The sequence below is a fragment of the Acinonyx jubatus genome, chromosome C2, assembly GCF_027475565.1.
Source record: "Acinonyx jubatus isolate Ajub_Pintada_27869175 chromosome C2, VMU_Ajub_asm_v1.0, whole genome shotgun sequence".
In the NCBI taxonomy this organism is placed as follows: Eukaryota; Metazoa; Chordata; class Mammalia; order Carnivora; family Felidae; genus Acinonyx; species Acinonyx jubatus.
In genome coordinates, this window is record NC_069384.1 from 66,178,711 (window position 1) to 66,203,140 (window position 24,430).

The 24,430-nt window shown below is 36.0% G+C and overlaps 1 protein-coding gene across 1 annotated transcript; it reads left to right on the plus strand.

Moving 5' to 3' along the window:
- The first annotated feature begins 944 nt into the window (after nt 1–944).
- Nucleotides 945–24,323, plus strand: ARGFX (arginine-fifty homeobox). The gene is given in 5 exon segments (XM_027061956.2): nt 945–1,075; nt 23,239–23,359; nt 23,361–23,492; nt 23,494–23,713; nt 23,716–24,323. Coding segments are annotated over 5 exon segments (669 nt in total). The 3' UTR covers nt 23,781–24,323.
- The last annotated feature ends 107 nt before the right edge of the window (nt 24,324–24,430 follow it).

Sequence of the window (24,430 nt, forward strand, 5' to 3'; positions counted from 1 at the left end):
AAGGTTCTGTTCATTTTTTCCAGGCTATTTTCTCTCTGTTGTTGAGATTGCATAGCTTTTATTGTTCAAATTTACTGAGTCTTGCCTCTGTCCTTTCCATTTTGCTATTGAGCCTATCCATTGAGGGTTTTTTTTCCCCCTTTTGGTTATATATTTCGGTTCTAATTTTTTCATTTTGTTCTTTTTTATGTCTTTATTTCTTTTTTTAGTCTTCTTATTTCTTTCCTGAAATTTTATATATGTTTTCATTTGTCTCAAGAGTATTTGTAATTACTTGTTGAAGAATTTTTCTGATGGTTGCTTTAAAATTCTTGTCAGATAATTGGACACCATGTCATCTCAGTGTTAGCATTTGTTGATTGTCTCACTTAGTATGAGCTCTCCATGGTTCTTGGTAAGACATGATTTTCACTTGAAACTTGGACATTTTGTGCATTGTGTTATAAGACTTAGGATCTTATTTAAATCATGTGTTTTAGCAGGCTTCCTCTGACACCAATCTGGTGGGTGAAGGGGATACCACCTTATTACTATCAGGTGGGGATGGAAGTCCAAGTTTTCCACTCAGCCTCCCTTGACACTGGGAAAAGGGGCATGGAGAAGGGAGGAAAGGGACTCATTACAGCAAAGTGGAAGTGGAAGATTAGGCTCCCCAGTAGGCCTCTGTTAATTCTACCCTGGATAAGAAGGGGAGGGACACCTCATTACTGTTCCCCATGTGGCCTCCACTAGGGGACACCTTTTGAGTGGGGTTAGAAGAGGGATTGCTACTGCTGAGAAGTCATGAAAGTCCTCACTCTCTACTAAGCCTGATCTATTGCCACCCCAGCAAAGAGAGGGAGGAACACTGCATTAACAGTAGATAGGGTTGGAACTCCAGGCTCCCCACTTGGTCTCAACTGACATTGTATGAGACGAGAGGTGCTCATTACCACCCTACAGAGATGGAAATCCTGGCTCCCAACTCAGCCTTCTATGAGACCTCCCAGGTGAAAAGAACCTGGACAGTGAATACATTTTTACAGTGTGGCAAAGGTGGACGTCTAGGCTATTCACTCAGCCTTTGCTGGCCAGGGTAAATGAGGGACTGGAGTTTCTCTGTACCGTGCATATTGTCTAAAAGTCTGCCTTGCTTGGCTGCCCCTTTTCCTGGTCCTTCAACAGGAAAGATTTTGGGGGGCATTTTTTGTCTGTGCCCATTGAATTTTGGGTTTGCTGACTTTTCTAGTGTCCCTTTGGTATATGTAAGGCAGAACAAAATAAAACAGGAAACTCACAATAGTGAATTTTGGGGGACCCAGGGCCTTAGCCAGTCTGCCTTCTGTTCACATTACAGAATCTTCATGAGTTTGAAACTTTTTCTGTCTTTTGTGAGAAAGGAAAAAAGAGAGTAAATAAGAGTTTGAAGAAAATATTTTGAAAAAAAAGTTCCTGAGAAAGACTGAGGGATCAAGAATATTGAGACATTAAGAAAAAGTACTAAAAGAAATATAGAAATACCAAGAAAGTTAAAGACAGCATGAGCATAACAGAGGAAAGAAAGTGGATAGCAGAATTAGTAAGAAAGATGAAAAAGATAAAGAAAGACTGTTGGAGATGAACAGAAATTGAGTTCATTTTGAGAAAAATGTTGAGAAATAGTTCAGAGACTAGGATATTGTCAAAATGTGAGAATTATTGAGAATTTGAGAAAGAGAAAAATTGGGAAAGTAAAAGTATAAGAGAAAGAAATTGCATTTTTGAAAGAAATTCAGAAAGAGGAAGAAGAAAGAAGAGGAATGACAAGAATGACAAGAATGGCAAGAGAATGACAGAAATAAATTAGTAGACATGGATAACTGAGAGACATTTTAAAAGAAAGTGAGATATAACAAGAGAGAACAAGAGAAAACTTGAGAGTGGTATTGGGATAAATTGTGAGATTTCTCTCAACTGTGCTCTTTTTGGAACACCTGTCAATTATCGTCCCATTTCCTGAGTTGATTCTTTAATGCCTACGTTTTTTCCTTCCTATTGTCCATTGTTTTGTTTTTGTGCTTTACTTAGGGTATATCTCTTTTGTCATGTGGTAAGCTTCCATCTTCTTTATTTGGTAGGATACAGAGTGTGAATCTGATCTTTTATTTCTAAATCTATGGCTTAGTTTAAGACCTATGCATTCCGGGCTAGCTGACAGGAGGGGTGGAAAGGGCCAGGGTCAATAACACTACATTAAGTATTTAAATGTTGCTAAGACAATAAATCATAAAAGTTCTTCTCTCAAGAAAAAATTGTAACTATTTATTGTGACAGATATTAACTAGACTTATTGTACAATATATACAATATTGAATCATTCTTTTATATACCTGAAACTAATATAATGTTATAGTCAATTAGAACTCAGTAAAATAAATAAACAGGGTGGGAGATAAGTCATGCATGAGTGAATAAGAGAACAAATGGATGTATAAGACTTCAGTCTATTTAAGGAAGATGTTGGCCAGGGCGGGTGGGTAAAGCACCATGGAAAATACAAATTAAGGGTCAACAAATAGCAGCAGCCAGAGTAATAAAATACATATATCAGACTTTTATCCTTATGGCTAAACAAGCTGCAGTTAAGAAAGTTAAGGAAATACCAGCAGTTGAAAAATATGAAGAACAGAATGAGGCCTAATATAAATCTAATGAAAATTCCAAAAGAAGATAATAGAGATAATGGAAGAATGACAATATGCAAAGAGATAATGACTCGGAAATGTCCATAATTGAAGAAATTCAATGTGCTTAGGTTGAAAACATATAGCAAAACATAGACAATATAAATAAAAATAAATCTTACCTAGACACTTAGAAGTAAACACATAGACTATGAACAAAGGACACATCTTTTTAAAGCAACAAGAGAGTAGAGAAATATCACCTACAAAGGAATAAAAGTTCAACTATCAGCAGACTTCTCAGATAAATGAGTTTTATACTCACCTAACCTATTATGCAGGATTGACAATATTTTCAGGCAAAGCACGTTTGAAATGTTTACAATTAATAGACCATCACAAAAAGAATTACTAATGATTCTACTTCAGAAAGAATAAACCTGTGTCCAAGAGAAAAAAGAAGGCTGAGAGAGAAGCAATGGTGAGTGACCAAAGAACATGATAAGCATGGTTTAATCTAAATAAATATTTATGACAAAAATAATAATGGCTACTTTTAGGGGCATAAAAGTAAGTTTGATCTAAAACGGTAGACAAAAATAACATGAGAACCTGAAGGTGCAGGATTCACTGTTAAAAATCCAAAGAGCATTATATTCTTTGGGACAAGTATAGAGAAACTGATTAATTTTGAATTTTTTAAATCAAGTATTTATATGAAAAAATTAATGGTACATTTAAACCTTGCATATAATTGCATACAATTGTGAAAAGGCGGGGAGGGAATAAAGTGCAAACATTTCAACAGAAAGCAGGAAAAATGAAAAAAACACAAAAACACAAAAAAATATAAGGAAGTAGACATGCGTCCAAATATATTACTAATCATGATCCTATCAAACGTAAATGGATTTAATCCACATTAAAATTCTCAGATCAGATTGCTCTTTTAAAGAGACAGAGCTATAAACGAGGCAAGTATAAAAGTAAAGAGATGGTGGTATCAAAAGGACCCAGGACCCTATGACCCAGCAATAGCACTACTAGGAATTTATCCAAAGGATACAGGAGTGCTGATTCATAGGGGCACATGCACCCCAATGTTTATAGCAGTGCTTCCAACAATAGCCAAATTATGGAAAGAGCCTAAATGTCCATCAGCTGATGAATGGATAAAGAAGATGTAGTTTATATATATAATGGAATACTACTTGGCAGTGAGAAAGAATGAAACACTGCCATTTGCAGCAATGTGGATGTAACTGGAGGGTATTATGCTAAGTGAAATAAGTCAGTCAGAGAAAGAGAGATATCATGTTTTCACTCATATGTGGAATTTGAGAAACTTGACAGAAGACCACAGGGGAAAGGAAGGGGGAAAAATAGTTACAAACAGAGGGAGGAGGGACGCAAACCATAAGAGACTCTTAAATACAGAGAACAAACTGAGGGTTGATGGGGGGGGAGAGGAGAAAATGGGTGATGGGCATTGAGGAGGGCACTTGGGATGAGCACTGGGTGTTGTATGTAAGTGATGAATCATGGGAATCTACCCCCAAAACCAAGAACACACTGTATACCCTGTATGTTAGACAACTTGACAATAAATTATACTTTAAAATAATAAATAAATAAATAAATAAATAAATAAATAAATAAAATAAAATAAAATAAAATAAAATTTTTAAAAAGGACACAGGAGATGGCTTAAAGGGTAGGTCAAAAGTAGAGTTTGAGTATAAAAAGAATAATGACTATTTCCAGCAACAGTTATAATAATCTCTAAGCATACTATTACTGAACGAATAAATGATTGAATGAACGAAAGGTTGGACATTAGGGGTATATCTGGGTGCAAGGGTCTGGGTGTATCAAAAATTACATTTAAATACCTGGTGTTTCACCATGAGGACACACTAAAACAAAACAAAACAAAACAAAAAACAAAAAACACTTGATTTCCAGAGAGAGGATAAAGCAGGCTTGAAAATGGGCTCTCCAAAGGGATTCATGAGGGTAAGCAGGGGAGGGAAGGGAAGAAGGATAGGGGTCCAGAATGTGAGGTTTAAGTGGTCCAGAAAGATTCAAAGATTGAAAGAGAAAGATTGAAAGATGCAAATCACTCAGCTCCATTCCCATTGGAAGGAGATAAAGAAGACTAAAGTTGAGGACAGAAGGCAGATCAGAAGGTCAGATTGTCTTACGAAAGTGAATGTAAGATTCCTGTTACAGATCGTGTCTGCTTTTGCAGGGCTCCCATCCTTTCCCAATCTATGCTGGCCTGTGTTTTGTTAACTGCAGAATCACCACACCTAAGTAAGCAACCACTTGTGGGAGGCAGTCAATAAATATTTGCTGAGTATATGCAGTGCCCTGCTGGCAGTTCTTGTTTGTGCTCCCCATAGCCCTGACCTAGGAAAACACCTGAGTCAGGTTGAAATATACACTTCCTTGTTTCACATGCTAGTTAAGCTGAAGACTCAATGCCCTTCCAGGGAGAGTGGGCAGGTGTTTAGATGGTGCATACAGGAGTCAGTAAGACCTGATTCATTCCCAGTTATGCTACGCTAGCTGCCAAAACTTAAAGACCCTGCTTCTCTTCATCTAAAAGAGGATGTTAACAATTGTACTTTATCCCCCATGTGTTTGTTTAGAATTCAGTGAATCATGCATATGAGGCACTTAAATGTTTGATACATAGAAAACATCTTCAAATGTTATTATGACTACTATTATATTGAATAATATTCTAATGTTCTTATTGTATGTTACTGCATAATTGTACTACTTCATTTACTCTGAGGATTATATTGAAGAACAGATGCTTAGCTAGGTTTAATTTTCCTTCAATTAAATGCCAGTTATTGCTTTTCAAATGTTTTGGTCTCTATCTTTTTACATTCTTAAAAATTACTGATTGAGGGCTCCAAAGAGCTTTTTTTTTCTTTCTGTGGGTTATATCCTCAGACATTTGCCACATTAGAAATTAAAATTGATAAATTAAAAAACATTTATTCATTTCAGAACAAAATGATAAATGCATTACATGTTAACCATATCTTCCACACACACAAAATGTGAAAAGAATGTCATCGTTTTACATAATAGAAACTTTGGCTTAATAGAAGATAGAAGTCTCTTCTGCATTGTTTTCTTTTTTGAAATACAGTTGACATACAGTGTTATATTAGTTTCAGGTGTACAACACAGCAATTCCACAAGTCTATACATTACTCAATGCTCACCACAGTAAGTTTAGTCATCATACAGCGTTAATACAATATTATTGACTATATTCCCCATGCTGTACTTTTCACCTCCATGACTTATTTATTTTATAACCGCAAGTTTATACTTCTTAATCCCCTTCACCTATTTTGCCCATCCCCCGCCCACTTCCCCTCTGACAACCACCAATTCTCTTCTGCTTTTGCATTTACTTTTTATGATATATTGTTTTTGTTGAAACTAGCCTTATGCACATTATGTTGAAATCTGGCTTTATGTGGTTATAGCGTTAAAAAAGAAAGAAGTTTTCTAATAGTCTTTGTGATAATTGTGGATATTCTTTGAAGCTACAAAGCAATATCAATAAGTAGTAACTTCTTAAAAAGTGGTTGTTACGTGATACTTGAAATCATAGCAATGAGCTTTGCATAATCTATCACATTAAAATCCACTGGTCTGCATCGCCCTTTTAGTGGATCTTTCACCTACACATGGGCTTGTAACAGCACACACTGGATATTTGTAAAATACTGGTTTATGAACAATCAGTTGGAGTTATGAAGTTCTCCTAAATGTATTCCACCATACGTTCATGATAAAATGACAGTTAAAAAGTAAACATGTCGGGGCACCTGGGTGGCTCAGTTGGTTAAGCGTCGGACTTCAGCTCAGGTCATGATCTCGTGCTCCGTGAGTTTGAGCCCCCGCATCGGGGTCTGAGCTGTCAGCACAGAGCCCGGAGACTGTTTCAGATTCTGTGTCTCCCTCTCTCTCTGACCCTCCCCCGTTCAAGCTCTGTCTCTCTCTGTCTCAAAAATCATTAAACGTTAAAAAAAAAAAAAAAAAGGTAAACATCTCAATATTATCATGAATATATTATTATATAATTTGACCTCAGAAACCTCCTGAAAAGATCTCAAGGACTCCCAAGAGCTTTTGGAGCACACTTTGAGAACTGCTGCCCCAGATTATCCAACCTTTCATAGTAATGGCCTCTCTCTCTTACTCCATCTCTCCCTCCTTCCCTCCTTTCCTCTTTTGCACACCTTTTCCAAGCAAAAGCAAAATTAATCTATATTCTCTTCCCACATACATATCACCTCCTCATAGCCAACTGTTTCCAAAGGTGCAATAAAGGGACAATAAAGTAGAAGCAGAAAAATAAATGAGTAACTAAAATTGAAATTGCTTTTGGAAGGAAAAGTACATAGTGCCAAGAAAGAGTTAAGAGAACACTGTGAAGTTGTTTGGGAAGAGAAGTCAGCTTCTACATGTTCATGTTGTTTAAACTGAGAAAAGATAGGTGGTAGGTAATGAGTAGTGTTAAGTAGGAGATGAAAGTGGAGATGAGCACATGCAAACACCAGGAAACAGGCAACTCATGACTTGCTCAAAGAATTGAAGGAAATGCACAGTGGCAATAACACAGAGCTAAAAAGAGGAGAGAGCTCAGTAGGTGCCATTTTCAAGGCCAAGCCAAGAGTACAAATGGAGGCACACATACCATATATCTAAGTATTTAGAAACTGTAAATCAAGCTACCAAACTGTTAAGTAAAATATGTTCTACTTGCCCACTTTGACAGATAGATATCTTCCTAGATGTTGAGATTCAGATTTTGAATTCTTGGGTTCTCTGAAGTTCCAAAGAACATGGCAATGTAGGGAGAGCTAGCCCCAACCACTCCACCCTCATTCTCATCCCTGCCTGCATGCCTAGGTCCAGGCTCTGTTGACACCCCTTTGACCCATAGTCACCTCTTGGGCCAGGGAGGGGTGGACATTGACAGCATGTTTTTCCCTGAGGAGGATGAATCAGGGAAGGGGCTGTGCAGGTTCCAGGCAATGGGTAGAGAAGTGTGTGGTCCCTGGTACACGGAGTATGATGTAGAAGTGGGCACATATTCTAGATGGTCATGACAGTTTTGAATTGTAGACTCTATGCCCAGTGGGGAAGCACATACTAAAGAACAAAAGAGAGGCCCTTTTAGAACCTTGCTAAGTCTTATTTGCAGACCCGTAATATCAGCATCATCTGGTAACTTATTAGAAATGCAGGATCTTAAGCCCCAGATCTATTGAATCAGAATCTGTATCTCAACAATATCCCTGGCTGATTTGTATACCTATTAAAGTCTGAGAGGTGTAGAACTCAATGAAAGGACTCAAGACAAGGGCTATTTTTTTAAAAAATGTTTTTATTTATTTTTGAGACAGAGAGAGACAGAGCATGAGCAGGGGAGGGGCAGAGAGAGGGATTCAGACACAGAATCTGAAGCGGGCTCCAGGCTCTGAGCTGTCAGCACAGAGTCCAATGCAGGGCTCAAACTCACGGAGTGTGAAATCATGACCTGAGCTGAAGTCGCACGCTCAACCGACTGAGCCACCCAGGCGCCCCAAGACAAGGGCTATTTTTCCAGGTTTATAAGAAGTACTGCCTGTTCCTGTAAGTCTTCCTAGGCCAAGGTCACTGAGGATGTGGGATTTGTCCCACCTGCACTAGGGAGTCATGGAAGAGCTCTAAGCAGTACAGTTACATGGTCTGAATTACTTTTCTAAATAACAGCAGTTCCCATTGCTTGAGCATTACATTGCAACAAGCTTTGTGGTTTACAGATAGGATTTTAGTGAATCATCACTACAGCCATGTGAGATGGAGATTATAATTATTTTTCAACTGGGAAACAGGCTTAGGAAGGTGAAGTCACTCTCAAATTCAGAGGTACTATGTGAGGGACCTGTTGTCTTCAATACATCGCATTCCAAGAAATGAATGAGCTCATCGCTCTTCACTCCCCACTCTACTCTATTCCACAGACTTACCAATGCAGCCCTCTGGTGCCTGGATGAACAGAGAAGCCCCTGGAACTTCCCAGACCCACTCTTTTTATCCACACGAGTGATTACAGCATTGATGTGATACAGCAAGACAAAGTTGATCACAGTGAGCCTTCCTTTCAGTCTGACCCCCATCTCTTAGGGGCCCACAGAACTCCTTGAAGGAGGAGCAGTTACAATAGTCAAATGAATCCCAAATTCTTCTAGCTCAGGCTGAATCCCATTTTCCAGGATGGATTAACTAGTAACATAAAAAATAGGGTGAATTTTGGTGCAGTCTGTGTTGTCTAAGAAACACATGTCAGGTAGGACTAAATCTCCAAGGATTTTATTAGGGGAAATGCCTGTGCCAGAAAATGGGGAAGGCCAGAAGGGCTGTCAGATCATAACACAAATCTGACTTCTAGTGAAGGAGAAGGGAAGGTTGGGTAGAAGCATCTTAGACCGTCCACCATGCAGTCTAAATTGTGTAATGCTGTTGGTGAAATCTGAGTAAGCTTTGTGGACTGTACCAATGTCATTTTCCTGGTATTGATAATATACTACAGTTATGCAAGATGTCACCATTGGGAGAGGCTGAATGAAGGGTACACAGAACCTCCTTGTGCTTTTTTTTTTTGGCAACTTCTGTGCACATGTAATTATTTCAAAAGTAAAAGTAAAAAAAAATACAGCACTAGAAAATGTGATAATTTTTTGCTTTCAGTATTTGTATGTAATCCAAATAACTGAAGAAGAGAAAATTAGTCTATTATATTTAACCAGATATTTTCCAATTCTGTGGCTCTTCCTTTCATTCCTGAAGTTCTAATTTTCCCTTAGTACCATTTCTCTTCAGTCTGAGGAACTTCCTTTAACATTTCTATAGAACAGGACTACTGGCCATAGAGTCTCATAGTTTCCCTTGATCTGAGAATGTCTGTATTTTACCTTTATTCTTGAAGGATGTTTTCTTTGGATATAGATATAGAATTCTAAGTTGACAGGTATTTTAGATTTTATTAAAGATTTTATTAAAGATTTTATTCCACTGTCAGTCTTCCTTGGTTCTTGATGAGAAATCCGTGGGCATTTGATCTCATCTAATTGTCTAATGTATCCATCTTTTCATGTAAAGACTGTATTTCAACAACCTCATTTTTTAAAGTCCCCATACTCTGAATCACAAAGATATCAGCTCAATTCTCTTAATATTACCAAAGTTTCATTTTGGACTAATACATCTGGAGTATTTTTCTATGGTATACATGTGAATCACTTTCCAGCTGATGTAGAGTTTCCTGGGATTAACTTCATTTGTCCAAGATTGTTACAGCAAGCTGAGGCACCTTGAAAACATTGTTTCGCAGGGAATGAATGAATGCATCAGTATCCCCTTACTCATATAGGTTTTCCTTCCCAAATGTCAGCACCCCTGATAAACAGAATGGCCCCAGAGAATTCCCAGTCATACCCTCTTATCAATATAGATGATTCCAGCATGAATTTGACACCATCAGATCTAGGGGGGCCCAGTGACTACAACTCTCCTTCACCCTCCCTCCTCCACTGTTACCCTCTTCACAGGGGGCCCTGTAACTGTATTTTACATTTGTTTTAAAACAGTTATTCATTGTTATACCTTCTTTTCAAAAACCTATTCAAAAAAATGTCCCCATGATAAAAGGGGAAGTTATAAATTTCATAATCACAGTCAAGTGCCTTTCACCCATGCTTGACTACATTAAGATAGATAAACTGAAAACACAAGCTACAGAGCAAGAGAGAATGTTTTTTTCTGAGAGGGAAAGACTGAAGTAAAAAGTGACTGAAAACTCCTTTCCAAAGGCAAGGTATGATTCTGACACCAATTCTTATGGGTGGGAAAAACCATGTCAACCAGCTGGGTGTCCTAAATTCATCTCAATTCTGATACTATCTACTTAGAGATAGCCTCATTCAGATTCCACAAATTAAGGGCTCAGTTTCACAAGACTGCCCCCACTTCAAATGCCAACCCAAAATCTAGGTTGTCACTTCTGCTTCTGACCAACTGCTTCTATGTCAGAGGTTCCCAGGACCCCCTTCTTGGGTTCAATTAATTAACTCCTGAGCTCACAAAACTCAGGAAACCAGTTTGCTCGCTAGATTATTGCCAGTTTATTACAAAGGATAGTAAAGGATACAAATTAACAGCCAGATGACAAGATATATAGGGCAAGGTCCAAAACAAAGGAACTTCTATCTGCTTGGAATTTGTTTGGCCCTGGCTGAGCAGCATGTCATTGCATCTGGTTCACCAACCTGGAAGCTGTCCAAACCATCCCCTTTGGGTTTTTATGGAGGCTTCATTGCATAGCCATGATTAATTAAATAATTGTCGTTGGTGATTTATTCAACCTCCAAGTCCTCTCCCATCCCCACAAATCAGTGGTAGGGCTAGCAACTTCCAATCCTCTAATCAGGATTTGTTCCCTTGCAAATAGCCCCCTGCCTCCACCTCTAGGGGATTTCCAAAAGTCACCTTATTAGTGTAAACTCAGCTGTGGTTGAAAGGAGCATTTATAAATATCAAGACACCCATTTAACCTTTAAGACTGAAGAACTTTAAAGAACTGAGGACAAGAGACCAAATACTAGAACAAAAGATGCCCTCATTGCTGTTATCAATTAGGAAATTTGAAGCTTTTGGGAGCTGTGAGCCAGGAACCATGGACAAAGACTGAAATATATGTTTATTATAGATCATAATATCACACAGGAATATTGTCATCCACCATTGTGGGAAAATGTGAAAAAACCTCATTTATAGAGTGGTAGTATATAAATGTATACAGATATTTCTTTTCATAAGTTGTATCTTACTGAATTCTGAAATATGTACTTGTTTTTATTCAACAATGTATCCTAGAGATTTTTCTATGTTCATAATATCTACCTTTTAAAAACTATATGACTGTACAAAAATCATTTAAGTTTCTATATATAATGAACAATATGAAAAGGAAATTAATAAAACCATTCCACTTACAATAGCATCAAAAAGAATAAAGTACTAAGGAATAAACCAAGGAAGCAAACCAAACTAAAAACTAAGTAAACTAAAAACTACAAAATGTTGCTGAAAGAAATTAAAGAGTAGATAGATACATGGAAATAAATCCTGTGAGAATGGATTGGAAGTCTTCATATTGTTAAGATATCAATACTACCTAAAGCAATGTATGAATTTAATGCAATATCTATCAAAATCCCAATGGTATGCTTTGCAAAAATATAAAAATCCATCCTAAAATTCACATGGAATCTCAAGGGACCACAAATAGTTAAAAAAAAAATCTTGAGAAAGAACAAAGTTGGAAACCAAAGACTCATACTCCTGATTTCTAAACAAACTACAGTGATCACAACAGTACTGGCATAAAGACATATATACACCAATAGAAAAGAATAGAAAGCCCAGAAATAGTCTCACATGTATATGGTTAGCTGATTTTTGACAAGGATCCCAAGACCATTGACTGGGGAAAGCAGAATCTCTTCAATAAATGATGTTGGGAAAACTGGATATCCACATGCAAAAGGATGAATATGGACCCTTACCTTACCCTAGAAAAATTAACTCAAAATGGATCAAAGATCTAAATGTGAGAGGCAAAACTATAAAAAAACATAGGGGAAAAGCTTCACAACCTTGGATCTGCGATGACTTCTTAGAGATTATACCACAAACAGAGGCAACAAAAGTATAAATACATAGATTAGATAACATAAAAGTGAAAAACTTCTGTGCACCAAAAGACAGAATCAACAGTAGAATGGCAACCTATGGAATGGAGAAAATATTTGCAAATCACATCTCTGATAAGTGGTTAACATCCATAATAGACAAAGAACTCCTATAAAATAATAAATAGGTCATTTCTCCAAGAAGATATACTAATGACCAACAAGCATATGAAAATATTCTCAAAATAGTTAATCATTAGGCAAAAGCAATTCAAAACCACAAGATATTCCCCTCACACCCATCATGATGGCAACTATCAAAAAACAAACAGAAAATAACAAGTGCTGACAAAAATGTGGAGAAATTGGAATCTTTGTGCCCTGTTGGTGGGAATGTAGAATGGTGCACCCACTATAGAAAGCAGTATGGTGATATCTCAAAAATTAAAAATAGAATTATCATATGATCCAGAAATTTCACGCAAAAGAACTGGAAGCAGGATAACAGGAGATATTTGTATACACATTTTCATAATAGCATTATTAACAATAGCCAAAAGGTAAAAACAACCCAAGTGTCCAACAGCAGATACATGGATAAACAAAAAAAACCCCATATGAGGTATATACATACAATGGAATATTATTTAACCTTGAAAAGGAAGGAGATTCTGATACATGCTATAACATGGATGAAACATGAGGACATTATACTACATGAAATAAGCAAGTCACAAAAATACAAAGACTATATGATTCTACTTATATGAGGTATCTAGAGTAGTAGATTCATACAAATAACAGAAAATGGTGGTTGTCAAGAGCTGGGGGAGGGAGGAGTGGGAGTTGTTATTTAATGGGTACAGAGTTTCAGTTTTGTAAGATGAAAACAGTCTGGAGATTGGTTTCACCACAGTGTGAACGTACTTAATGCTACCGAATTATACACTAAACAATGATGTCAATAGTAAATTTTAAATTATGTATGTTTCACCACAATTTAAAAAATAGACATGATTAGGTACTATTCTAAGCTATGGATATACAAAAGATTATTTCACCAGTTTTCTATTGATAAATTAACATTTTAATTCCCGGTGGTAAATATTCTGGGTTAAATGGTATGAAGTATATTAAAATGAAAGCTATTACTAAATTTCTTTTCAAGTTTTGTACCACTTCACACCTCCACTAATAATAAATAATGGTATGCATTCCCCCACATTATCAATAAAGTTTGATTTATAGTTAAAGTTTTTGCCAGTCTTATGAGAGAAAAATTAACTCATTGTGTTTACACATTATGAATCCCTGGTGAAGTTGAGCATTTTTCACCATTTTAAACATTTTTACCATCCTTTCTAGACATTATTTTTTCATGCCTTTGACCCAATTTTATGATGGAATTTTTTTCTCATTATTTTTGAACAATTTTTTTTATAAAATAGGGATATGAATCCTTTCATATATATTACAAGTCTCTCTAGTCTGATGCAATTTATTTTAACCATTTAAGGTTTTTGTTCTTTTATTATTTCAATATAAACTTTAAAAAATAAACTTGAATCTATTTGTAATTGCTATTGAATTTTGTGAGTTAGAGTGTAATTTCTTACACACTAATGGCAACTTGTTCTATTCCTACTGCTTGGAAATGCCAGTTTTCCATCTATAGTAGTGTTTGTTTTTTCTATATTCTGTTGTAGCTCTAATTTAACCTTTTTGGCACCAAAACTGCCGCATTCCATATGTTACCTATTTAAAGTATGTTAGATGGCAGTCTAGCCCATTCTCTTTCTTTTAAAAATAAAAAATTACATACTTTTAGATAATGTCTTTTCTGAATTTTGGAACCATCTTGTCAAACTCCATAAAAAAAAATCTATTAATATATTGATTAGAGACCTTGCCTGCCCCCACCTTGAGCCAGCGGGTCTCCACTCATGTGGCATCAAGTGAGAGCACTGATACTGGCAGAGTGGACCTGGGTAGGGCGATGATGGCCAGGCTCTCACTGGGGCTTCTTCTTCTGTAGCTGCTTCTACCCACACAGATTTATTCAAATCAAAAACCTGTAACACTTTCAAGTAACTCCTCCCAGAATACCTCAACTGCCCCAAATCCAGCTAATGCCATCACCATGACAACTAGCAGTGCTCTGCAGTCAACAGCCAGTCTCTTCATCATCTTGTTACCTTCTACATCTCTACGGTTAAGAGACTCAGGCCAAGAAACATCTATACTTCCCCATCTTCTAAACCCGATCCAAATGGTGTCTAGACAGCCAGTGTGACAAAGAAAACAGGTCCTTGTTGAATCTGCTAATTCCACACTTTATTTTATCGACACAGAAAATGTTGAGGATCCCAAGTTTTACTGGTTTGAAGAACATATGAAGAGTCTATTGTCTGGATGATGAATGTCTATTAAATCTACTGGAGTTGCATGTACAAGATGAAGAGACAACATCCAAGATTAGTTAAGGTATGATTTCTTTAAAGGTGGCTTAAGAAGTATGGACAGGTAAATTCTACCTTGAAAATGAGAATAGATTTTATCTTACCTGGATATAAAGGATGGAATGTCAACAGAATCAGTTTTCATTTGGTTCTTTAAATCTTTAAGGCCATAAAACAGTTAATACAAAAAGCTTCCATAATGCTATTTATATGTTCATGGAAGAAACTTCCAGGTGTTGCCGTAAATCCTCAATGTATTGTCTCAGCAGTACTGATTTAATGCCAGTGTAGTCTAGATAAAGTTTTACATTGTTGAGCTATCACTGTTTTTTGGGAACTGAACTCTTTTCCCTGAGGCTTTGGATTTGACATTGCATTTGATTTTTTATATAGTAGTTGACATGTGCCAAGGCAATGATAGATTGGAATCTACCCCAGATTGAAACATAATGAGCAAATTTTGCTTATATACATATCACCCATTCCTATTCAACAAGAGTGCTAGATTCGTTTATCTAAACTGATTCCAAAAAGTAGGAGTACATTGACCTCAACTAATTTCAAAATGCTTTTATTTCTGCTTATGTTGAATACTTTTTGCAATTAAAAAAATCTGTTGTGAAGGTAAAATTAACAAATCTTGAAATTAAAAAGACAAAATATGTGCAGGAGCCAAAATTATAAATCAAGTATTTGGGAAGTGAAGACTAGAAGCTTACTTACAATAAATTCAGGAAAACTTTTATACTCTTTTTGTAAATACTTTTTTTTTTTAACTCTGAATCAGAATAATCACATTTGGAAAACTTTCTGTTCACCAATATTTTTAGATGGTTAGAACTTCATTCTAAGCCCAAAGAAGGCTTGATTCTGGAAAGTACATCTTTTCACAACTGCCCAGATGCACAGAAAGCTTTTTAAAAATAGACACTCTAAAATATTTTGTTCACATGGTCACCCACTGAGGCTCATCAGAACAAGTGCCCTCCTTAATGCCCATCACCTATCTAACCCATCTGCCCACTCATCTCCCCACTGATGCTTAAATGTTCCAATATCTAATATGGCCACAATAGTCTTGATGACCAAAGTCATTTTTTCCCAACTTTAGGAACCCACGCCATAACAACCATTTCCAACAGATCTCAAGCTACTGTGTTTGAATGAACATTCCTTTTTGTTTCATGCCTGAATGTTGTCTACCTACTTTGGATTGTATATTGTGTGTGTATATCTATGCTTTGATTCATAGTAACTTCTCATATTATGGAATTGATTTGCATTGAACAAGAACTGCAAATTTAAAAAATGGCTGAAAGAACAAAAAAAGATATCGATAGGATTCAACTGAAGTTATAGAACTATTTGAAAGAGGAGATTGACATTTTTGTAATATTTACTCATTTATCTCAAGAACATAATATGCCTTTTTTGTTTCAATTTTTTATTTAAATTCCAGTTAACATATGGTGTAATATTAGTTTCAGGAGTAGAATTTAGTGATTCATCACTTACATGTAACACCCATTGCTCATCACAACAAGTGCCCTCCTTAATGCCCATCACCTATCTAACCCATCTGCCCACCCACCACCCCTCCAGCAACCCTCAGTTTGTTCTCTATAGTTGAGAGTCTGTTTTATGGTTTGCCTCTCTCACTTCCCCCCCATGTTCATCTATTTCTTAAATTCCACATATGAGTACAATGATCATTTATGCCCTTTACACAGCTTTATAATTTATTTCATATAGTTTTCAGACATTTCATTTAGATATATTCTTAGGCATTCTATATATTTTGAGGATCTAACATATAGGAACTTTTAAAATGCAATGTTGACCTTACTTTTCTTATTTGCTTTAAAACACTTAATGGTTGCATCACAATCTTATATTCTTCCAATGTGTTGAAGTGTTTTACACAGTATTATATTTTGTTTTTTTTTTTTTTCCAGTGGAATTTTAAAGATGAACTTTTTGGTGTTTTGCAAATATGACACTTTTGCTTTTTTGTTGTGCTACTTATTTCTTATTCATATTTTGTTTCATTTGCTAGGTACACTATTGCAATGCTGCACAGTACCTACGTTAGAGGACATTTTTGCCTCTTATTTACTTTAATAGTAATGGTCTTGATGTCTCTTATTAAGTATTTATCATTTTTTAAAAATATATATTTATTTTTGAGAGACACAGAGTGCATATGCAAGGGAGGAGTAGTCGGGGGAGAGAATCTGAATTGGGCTCTGTGCTGACAGCAGACAGCCTGATAAGGGGTTTGAACTCGCAAACTGTGAGATCATGACCTGAGCCAAAGTCGGATGCTTAACCAACTGAGCCACGCAGGTGCCCCAAGTATTTATCCATTTTGATATAGAAACTCTTTTGGTTAAGGAAATACCTTCTATTCCTACCTTGACCAACATTTTATCAGAAATGACTGTCTAATTTTTTAAAATCTTATGTCATCTTTTTATATGATCATGAAAATTTTCTGTTAATGTAGTTGGTTGTCTCAATAAAAATGTATGCCTTAAAATACAGAAAAGAACAATGAATATTATAGCAAATACCTATAATGTCACCACAAAAAAGAAAAAAAACCTGTTAACATATAATCACGTTTTTCCAGTTACTTTTTCCAACTTTATGCTCAAGGTAAATCACATAAGAAATATATAACTTAGTCTGATTTATTTAAAAAATGATAGTGATTAAGCCAAAGCACTTACTTAACAATCATTCTTAACTGTTCTATCCCAACTCTTTCTTCTCTGAGGCAGTCACTAATATAGGTTTGGTATAATTTTTGTAGTTTACTTTTTATGTGTTAATAAACTATAATTTTGTGAGTTTTTTAAAAAGTATAGTTCCTATATCATAGTATATAAGCAAATAATAAACATTAGTAATATAGTTTTTTTTAATTTGTTTTCTATGAAACTAACTATTGTAATTGGTAATATTTTCCGAACTTACACCTGATATGCTGAGGGAGTTAATTATTATAAGATCAGTAGGTGCAGAGGTAGTGATTTGATTATCAGAAAAGTGTTAGGGTTGTTACATATCCTATGTTAAATATAGTTTATAACTTCAATTAAAGAGACTTCATTTTCAATGACAAATATTCTTCTTCTTCTTTTTTTTTTTTTTTGTTTCTTTATTTTTGAGAGAGACAAAGAGGTCGAGTGGGAAAGGGGCAGAGAGAGAGAGAGAGAAACACATAATCCGAAGCAGGGTCCAGGATCCAAGCTGTCAGCACAGAGCCCTATGCAGGGCTCGAACTCACAAATGGTGAGATCATGACCTGAGCTGAAATCGGACACTTAACTGACTGAGCCACCCAGGTACCCCATCAATGACAAATATTCTAAAATAATAAAAATTTAAAAAGAAAACACTTCTGTTGTGTATATTATGTGCCATGCATTATGCTAGTGTTTTGTGTGTATTAATGCCTGACATTAATACATCTGTGTAACATTTACAAACCCTATTATAAAATAGCATTATTAGCATCACCTATTTATGACTTATGAGCTGAAGTAAAGAGTTTAAGTCACCCGTTTCTATCACATTCCTAGATAATTAGTTTCTGAGGAAAATTTCCACCATTAAACATAAGATTACTGAATCTCCACTCCATTTCCTCCAGTTGTTCACCTTGGCAAACATAGTTCCTGCCCATAATAGTTCCATCTCAGAGTGGATCTCTCTTCTTTTGGAAAAAAAATGATTGCTAAAGATTGAATTTTACTTGCTTATTTTTAACATATAAAAATTTCAATTATAAACAAAAACAGAGAATAGTATAATGAATTCCCATGAGTCCATCATTAAGTCTTAGCAAATATATATCTCATTTAGTATGTTTTTGAGGTTCATCCATGTTGTAAAATGTATCAGCAATCCATTATTTTTTTTGTTGATGAATGATATTCCATCATATAGATATAACACATTTGTATATCCATTCAACAACAAGGATATTTAGATTGTTATCAGATTTTGGCAATTATGAACAACGGGGCTATGAATAGTTGTGCATATATCTCTGAATGGATGAATGTTCGCATTTCTCTTGGGTAGATTCCTAGGAGTGAAATTGCTGGGTTGTATGGTAAGATTATGTTAAACTTTCTTTTAAAGAAAATGCCAAACTGTTTTCCAAAGTAGCTGTATCATTTAATAGTTCCACCAGTATTCTCCAATTGCTATATGAGAGTTCTAATTTCTCCATATTCTTTCACATGACCATTTATATATATTTGGTGAAATGCTTATTCAAACCTTTTAATTCTAATTAAATTAAATTCTAAGATTTTTAATTGGAATGTTTTTCTTCATTTTTGAGATGTGTTTATTAGATATTCCAGATGCAAGTTCTTAACCAGATATACATTTCCTTCTGTCTGAAGAATGGCCTTTAACATATCCTATAATGAAAGTCTGTTGTTGATGGATTCTTTCAGCTTTTATATGTGCAAAAGCATCTTTTCTCAGAATGGTCTTCTGAACTTTCCAATGTATACGTGTTGATGTTTTGAGGCTTCTCCTCTTCTTAAGCCCTGATGATTCCCTGCTACCTTTCTTCTGCATCTCTGCATCTTCCCATGGATAAGTGGCAAGTCACAATCAAAGCTCCAAGACTCATTTGAAAAACACAAATAATAGGTATCAGAAGAGACTAGTTATTACACCAAGATAAGGGCACAAAGCTTAGATGCAAAAATATTGCTACAGTTTTACTAAAAATAATATTTCAAATAAACACATACATCAATAATGATATGAGTATATAAAAAGCAAAAAACACACACAAAGATTAATCTTTTCCTTCTTTTTATCACCTATAAGTTTTTTTCTTCATTTAATTTACTTTTATATGTTGTGTGTTTGCATACACAGATAAGAAACGTAAAGCCTTTACCTTTACTTTTAATGCATAATTAAATCAATCTATATGTAATACAGAAATAACATGTTATAGTTTTTTACATGTGCACATGTGCAAGTAGGGGAGGGGCAGACAGAGGGAGAGAGAGAATCCCAAGCAGGCTCTGTACTGCCAGAATGGAGTCCCATGTGGGGCTCAAACTCACGAACCACAAGATCATGACCTGAGTAGAAACCGACAGCCTGACGCTCAACTGACTGAACCACTTAGGCACCCTCAGAATTTAACATCTTAAACCGTAACAATACTTTGCTAGACCATGTACAGTCCAATGAGATAATTTACATTCGTTTGTTCATATTAAGACTTTGAAATCCAATGAATACTTTATACTTGACAGCATATCTCAACCTAGATGCTAAATTTTCATCATAAATACTTAATATGCTTTTAGAGTTCATAAAATTTAATTTAAAAAGTAGACCAAAGGGGTGCCTGGGTAGCTCCGTCAGTTAAGCATGCGACTTTGGCTCAGGTCATGATCTCAAGTTTCAGGCGTTCAAGCCTTGTGTCGGCTCTGTGCTGACAGCACAGAGCCTGGAACCTGCTTTGGATTATGTATCTCCCTCTCTCTCTCTGCCTCTCCCCCACTCGTGCTCTGTCTCTCTGTCTCTCAAAAATAAATAAATGTTAAAAAAATTTAAAAAGTAGACCCAAGTTGTTCTAAATACACTAAAAAAGTTACCAGTAACTGGATTGAGTACCTGTTTTTAAATTTAAATTAAAATTTAATAAAATTAAAAATTCAGTAACTCAGTGGAACTAGCCACATATCATGTGCTTGACAGCCATGATGGGTAGTGGCTACTGTATTGAACAAAACAGCTCTAGAGAGCTAAGGAACAAAGTTGTTTTCAATTTTGTACTGTGTCCGTACATAACTTACCCAAATAAATAAACCCTTTTCCTGTTTTAAAGCCAAATAGTAACTAGAAGTTTGTAGAGATCAAGAATGCACCCCTAAAGGATGAATGTAGAGGCAAAACATTTATCTTAATAGTATATTCTTGTAACCTAGAACAAAATTCCCAGTAATAGCATTCCAAAAACACATTCTGAAAGTGCTGTATCACATACAACTTCATTGGAAGTAAGATTGTGCGCTCAGTAAAACTATACAGCTTAATGAAAAGAGTAATCTCAGAGTGTTGATGAAGATATCAACTACCTAAGTTTGAATAGAATAATTCTATAAAATATGAGTAGAAAAATCAATATAAATTAATATTTTACATATTTGATTTCAAATACATATATATGAATCTCAAAAATAAATTAGATACTGTAAGTATAGAATATATATATATAAATATGTGATTATATTAAATATATTTCATATAGGTTATTTACATCTATGTTCCTAAGTAGCATAGTCTGTAGCTTTGTTTATAGAATTTATTCTTGAGGCACCTGGGCGGCTCAGTTGGTTGAGCGTCCAACTTCAGCTCACGTCATGATCTCACAGCTCATGAGTTCTAGCGCTGCATCAGGCTCTGTGCTTTGACAGTGCAGAGCCTGGAGCCTGTTTCTGATTCTGTGTCTCCCTCTCTCTCTGCCCCTGTCCCACTTGTGTGCTGTTCTCTGCCTCTCTCAAAAATAAATAAACATTAATTAAAAAAAAAACTTATGGTGTTTATTCTTGCCTGGGTTTAGTACTGGTGTTATGGACTTCAAATATAAGAAGTGAAGTTCAAGTGAAAACCATTCCTTCTTTTATTGAAATGGGCATATAACAGCATTGCCTTGAATTCCATATAGCACAGAATTGTCTTGAATTCCATAATATATCTTATGTTTTTGTGTAGTTTTTAGTTTATTCAGGTTCTGCAGTTATTGTTTTTAGTAAATTATGGTAATTGTATTTTCTTAGAAATTTTCCTTTCTCTCAATTGCCATTTTAAAAAAATACTCTATAACTTTTTGATTGCCAGCATGAATTTAGTAATATCTTATTTCTTATGAGCTTTTTCCCAGGGCAATGATTAGAGCTTCAGAAATCCTGGAAAAGAAAAACCCTATTTACCAGACAAGATGGATCAAGTTCCAAAATAAATAAGCAAAGAGAGAAAACCCACTTTGAAGAGTGTGTTATATTCAGGTGAAGGGAGATGCACCTTCTTCCTAGTTTTTAAAGGAAACAAAAGTGTGAAAAAGAAGAGGGAAACCATTGTCCACTATCCTGAGGTTAGGTAGGGTAGACAGAGTACCAGAGAAAGGGGTTTTCTGTTTTCAGTTCAGGGCAAACTGACACTCAAAGGAGTCATGTCCCAGAGTGAACAAACTGGATAAAGAGAAAGTTAAGAGGTAACTTTTCCCAGAGGAAAAAACTAAATCTCAGAAAACAGAGGACAAAGCACTGTTACACAGGGTTCAGCCACCCAGAGTCAAGACCTGGGACCTTTATCTCCTAAAGTCCAAGCCGTGTTGAAGGAAGTCATGGAAAATTCACAGTTGTGGTTTCTTGGGAGTTTTTAGGAAAGGAGGTGGTGCAATGGAAGAAGTACCAAAAACGCACCTCATTTGCCCACACACAGCATGAAGAGTTGGAGACTCTGTTTATCCACACCATGTTTCCAGATTAAAATCCCCAGGAGGAATCACCTTCGAAACTCAACTTACCCAAGTCAATACTAAAGGTCTATCTGATCCCCTGAAGTGTGCTTGGTACCTTCATCCAAACCACAGTCTGGAAATTTCTGTCATAACATAATAATATTTCAATATTGAATACATACTGTGCACTAGTACTGAACTGGGCACATCGCATATGTTGGTCTTGCTATCATCCAGTTTAAAAGATGAGGAAAACTGAGGTTCAGGGGCAAAGTGATTGGATCACAGATATAAGAATAAGCAGTATAACTGAAATTAGAACTTCAGAGTTCTCACACTGTAGAGCTCAAATAGAGGAAGGACTCTTATTCATATTCCTGACTTAGGGTCTTCTCAAGTAAATCCCTGCAATCTGTTTAATTCATAATGCTACCAAGAGACAAAGAACTCCCCTCAACCTCTGAAACTGCTAAGGCCCCAAAATTTTTCTTACACTATTCCTTACTATAATCCTCACCTCCCTGGTAGGACTAGCTTCTCTTCTTTAGAGTTCAGGAAACTTTCTTGGACTAGCTTCTCTTCTCTAGAGTTCAGGAAACCTTCTCTAAAGTCCCAGAACAACCTCTGAAACAACCCCCTTTTTTTTCTTCTTCCTTCTCTGGGGTCCCAGTCCTGATTCCTTGCTGTCCCTGCACTCATGCCCATCTCTGCTGTCTCGGAATTCAGTGTCATGAGGACTTGGAGAGGACATGAGGGTTATAATCTGGCTTTTTCCACTCCAGACAAGCCCCAAAATCCTTCATTCACTGACCATAACTCTCCCACTTCTCCCACTCTCGTATCTGGTTCAGGAACCAACAATTCAAATTGAGGAAGCAGCAGCAGCAACTACTAAAGCAACCAAACCAGACCCTGCCATCCAAGAATGTGCACATCTCAACCACAAAGTCAATCAGTCTTCATTATTTTTCTTCCTGCAGTTTCAGATTTCTGTAGCTCCTTTCCACATCAGCCCTTAGGCCCTTTCAACTGGGCATGGGACTCTCATCACTGAGATATCCAAATATAAAATCCTTAGTTGGAGAAGCTAGTGGCCTCAGTGTCTTGCTTTGTACTCTGATACCTATGACATAGCCTAAATCATGAAAGTGTACAGTTTTCCTGATGAGGGTGAGACATCCTGCTATTCTTTTCATTGTCTGTAGAAGTATCCCTCACCAACAAGATACCAGCTAGAAGAAAAGAGTTCCTCTCTCCACATCTGTGCTGGTCCAGCTGTAGGTCTATCTCCTGGACAAATCAGGTCGAGTATGACAAGCTGGGGCTTTGCAGTCTAAGAGATTGCCTGGAATTCTAGAATAACTCCAATATGGTGGAGTTTGGATTTCTCTGATCAAAGTACAAAGAAATACCAATCATATAGAAAAAGGTTCTTGTCTCTTATACACGCCTCTTTTCTTTCCTTTGTATGCTTCTAAACCCAAATGTATGGGTCAGTGTCACTTTTATTCAGAAGTGTAAAAACTAGAGATGCTTTAACAAGTATAGCTCAGTACTACACATCAGCCCCACAACTCTCCCAGGAGATAGGCCTTCCTAATTCCTTAGATGGCCAAAGAGACTCCAAAATTCCCTCTTCTCAAAACTATCTTAAACTTTTAATTAATTTTTAATTTTGTTTTTATTTTTTATTTTATTTTTTTAGGATTTTAAAAGTTTTTATTTAAATTCCAGTTAGTCAACAATGCAATATTTGTTTCAGGTGTACAATATAGTAATTCAACAAAATATACAACACGTTGTGCTCATTAAAACAAGTGCACTCCTCAATCCCTATCACCTATTTAACCCATCCTCCTACCCACCTCCCCTCTGATAACCATCAGTTTGTTCTCTATAGTTAGAAGTCTGTTTCTTGGTTTGCCTCTCTTTTTTATCCCTTTGCTTGTTTGTTTTGTTTCTTAAATTCTACATATGAGTGAAATCATATGGTACCTATCTTTCTCTGACTGACTTATTTTGCTCTAGTTCTATCCACATCGA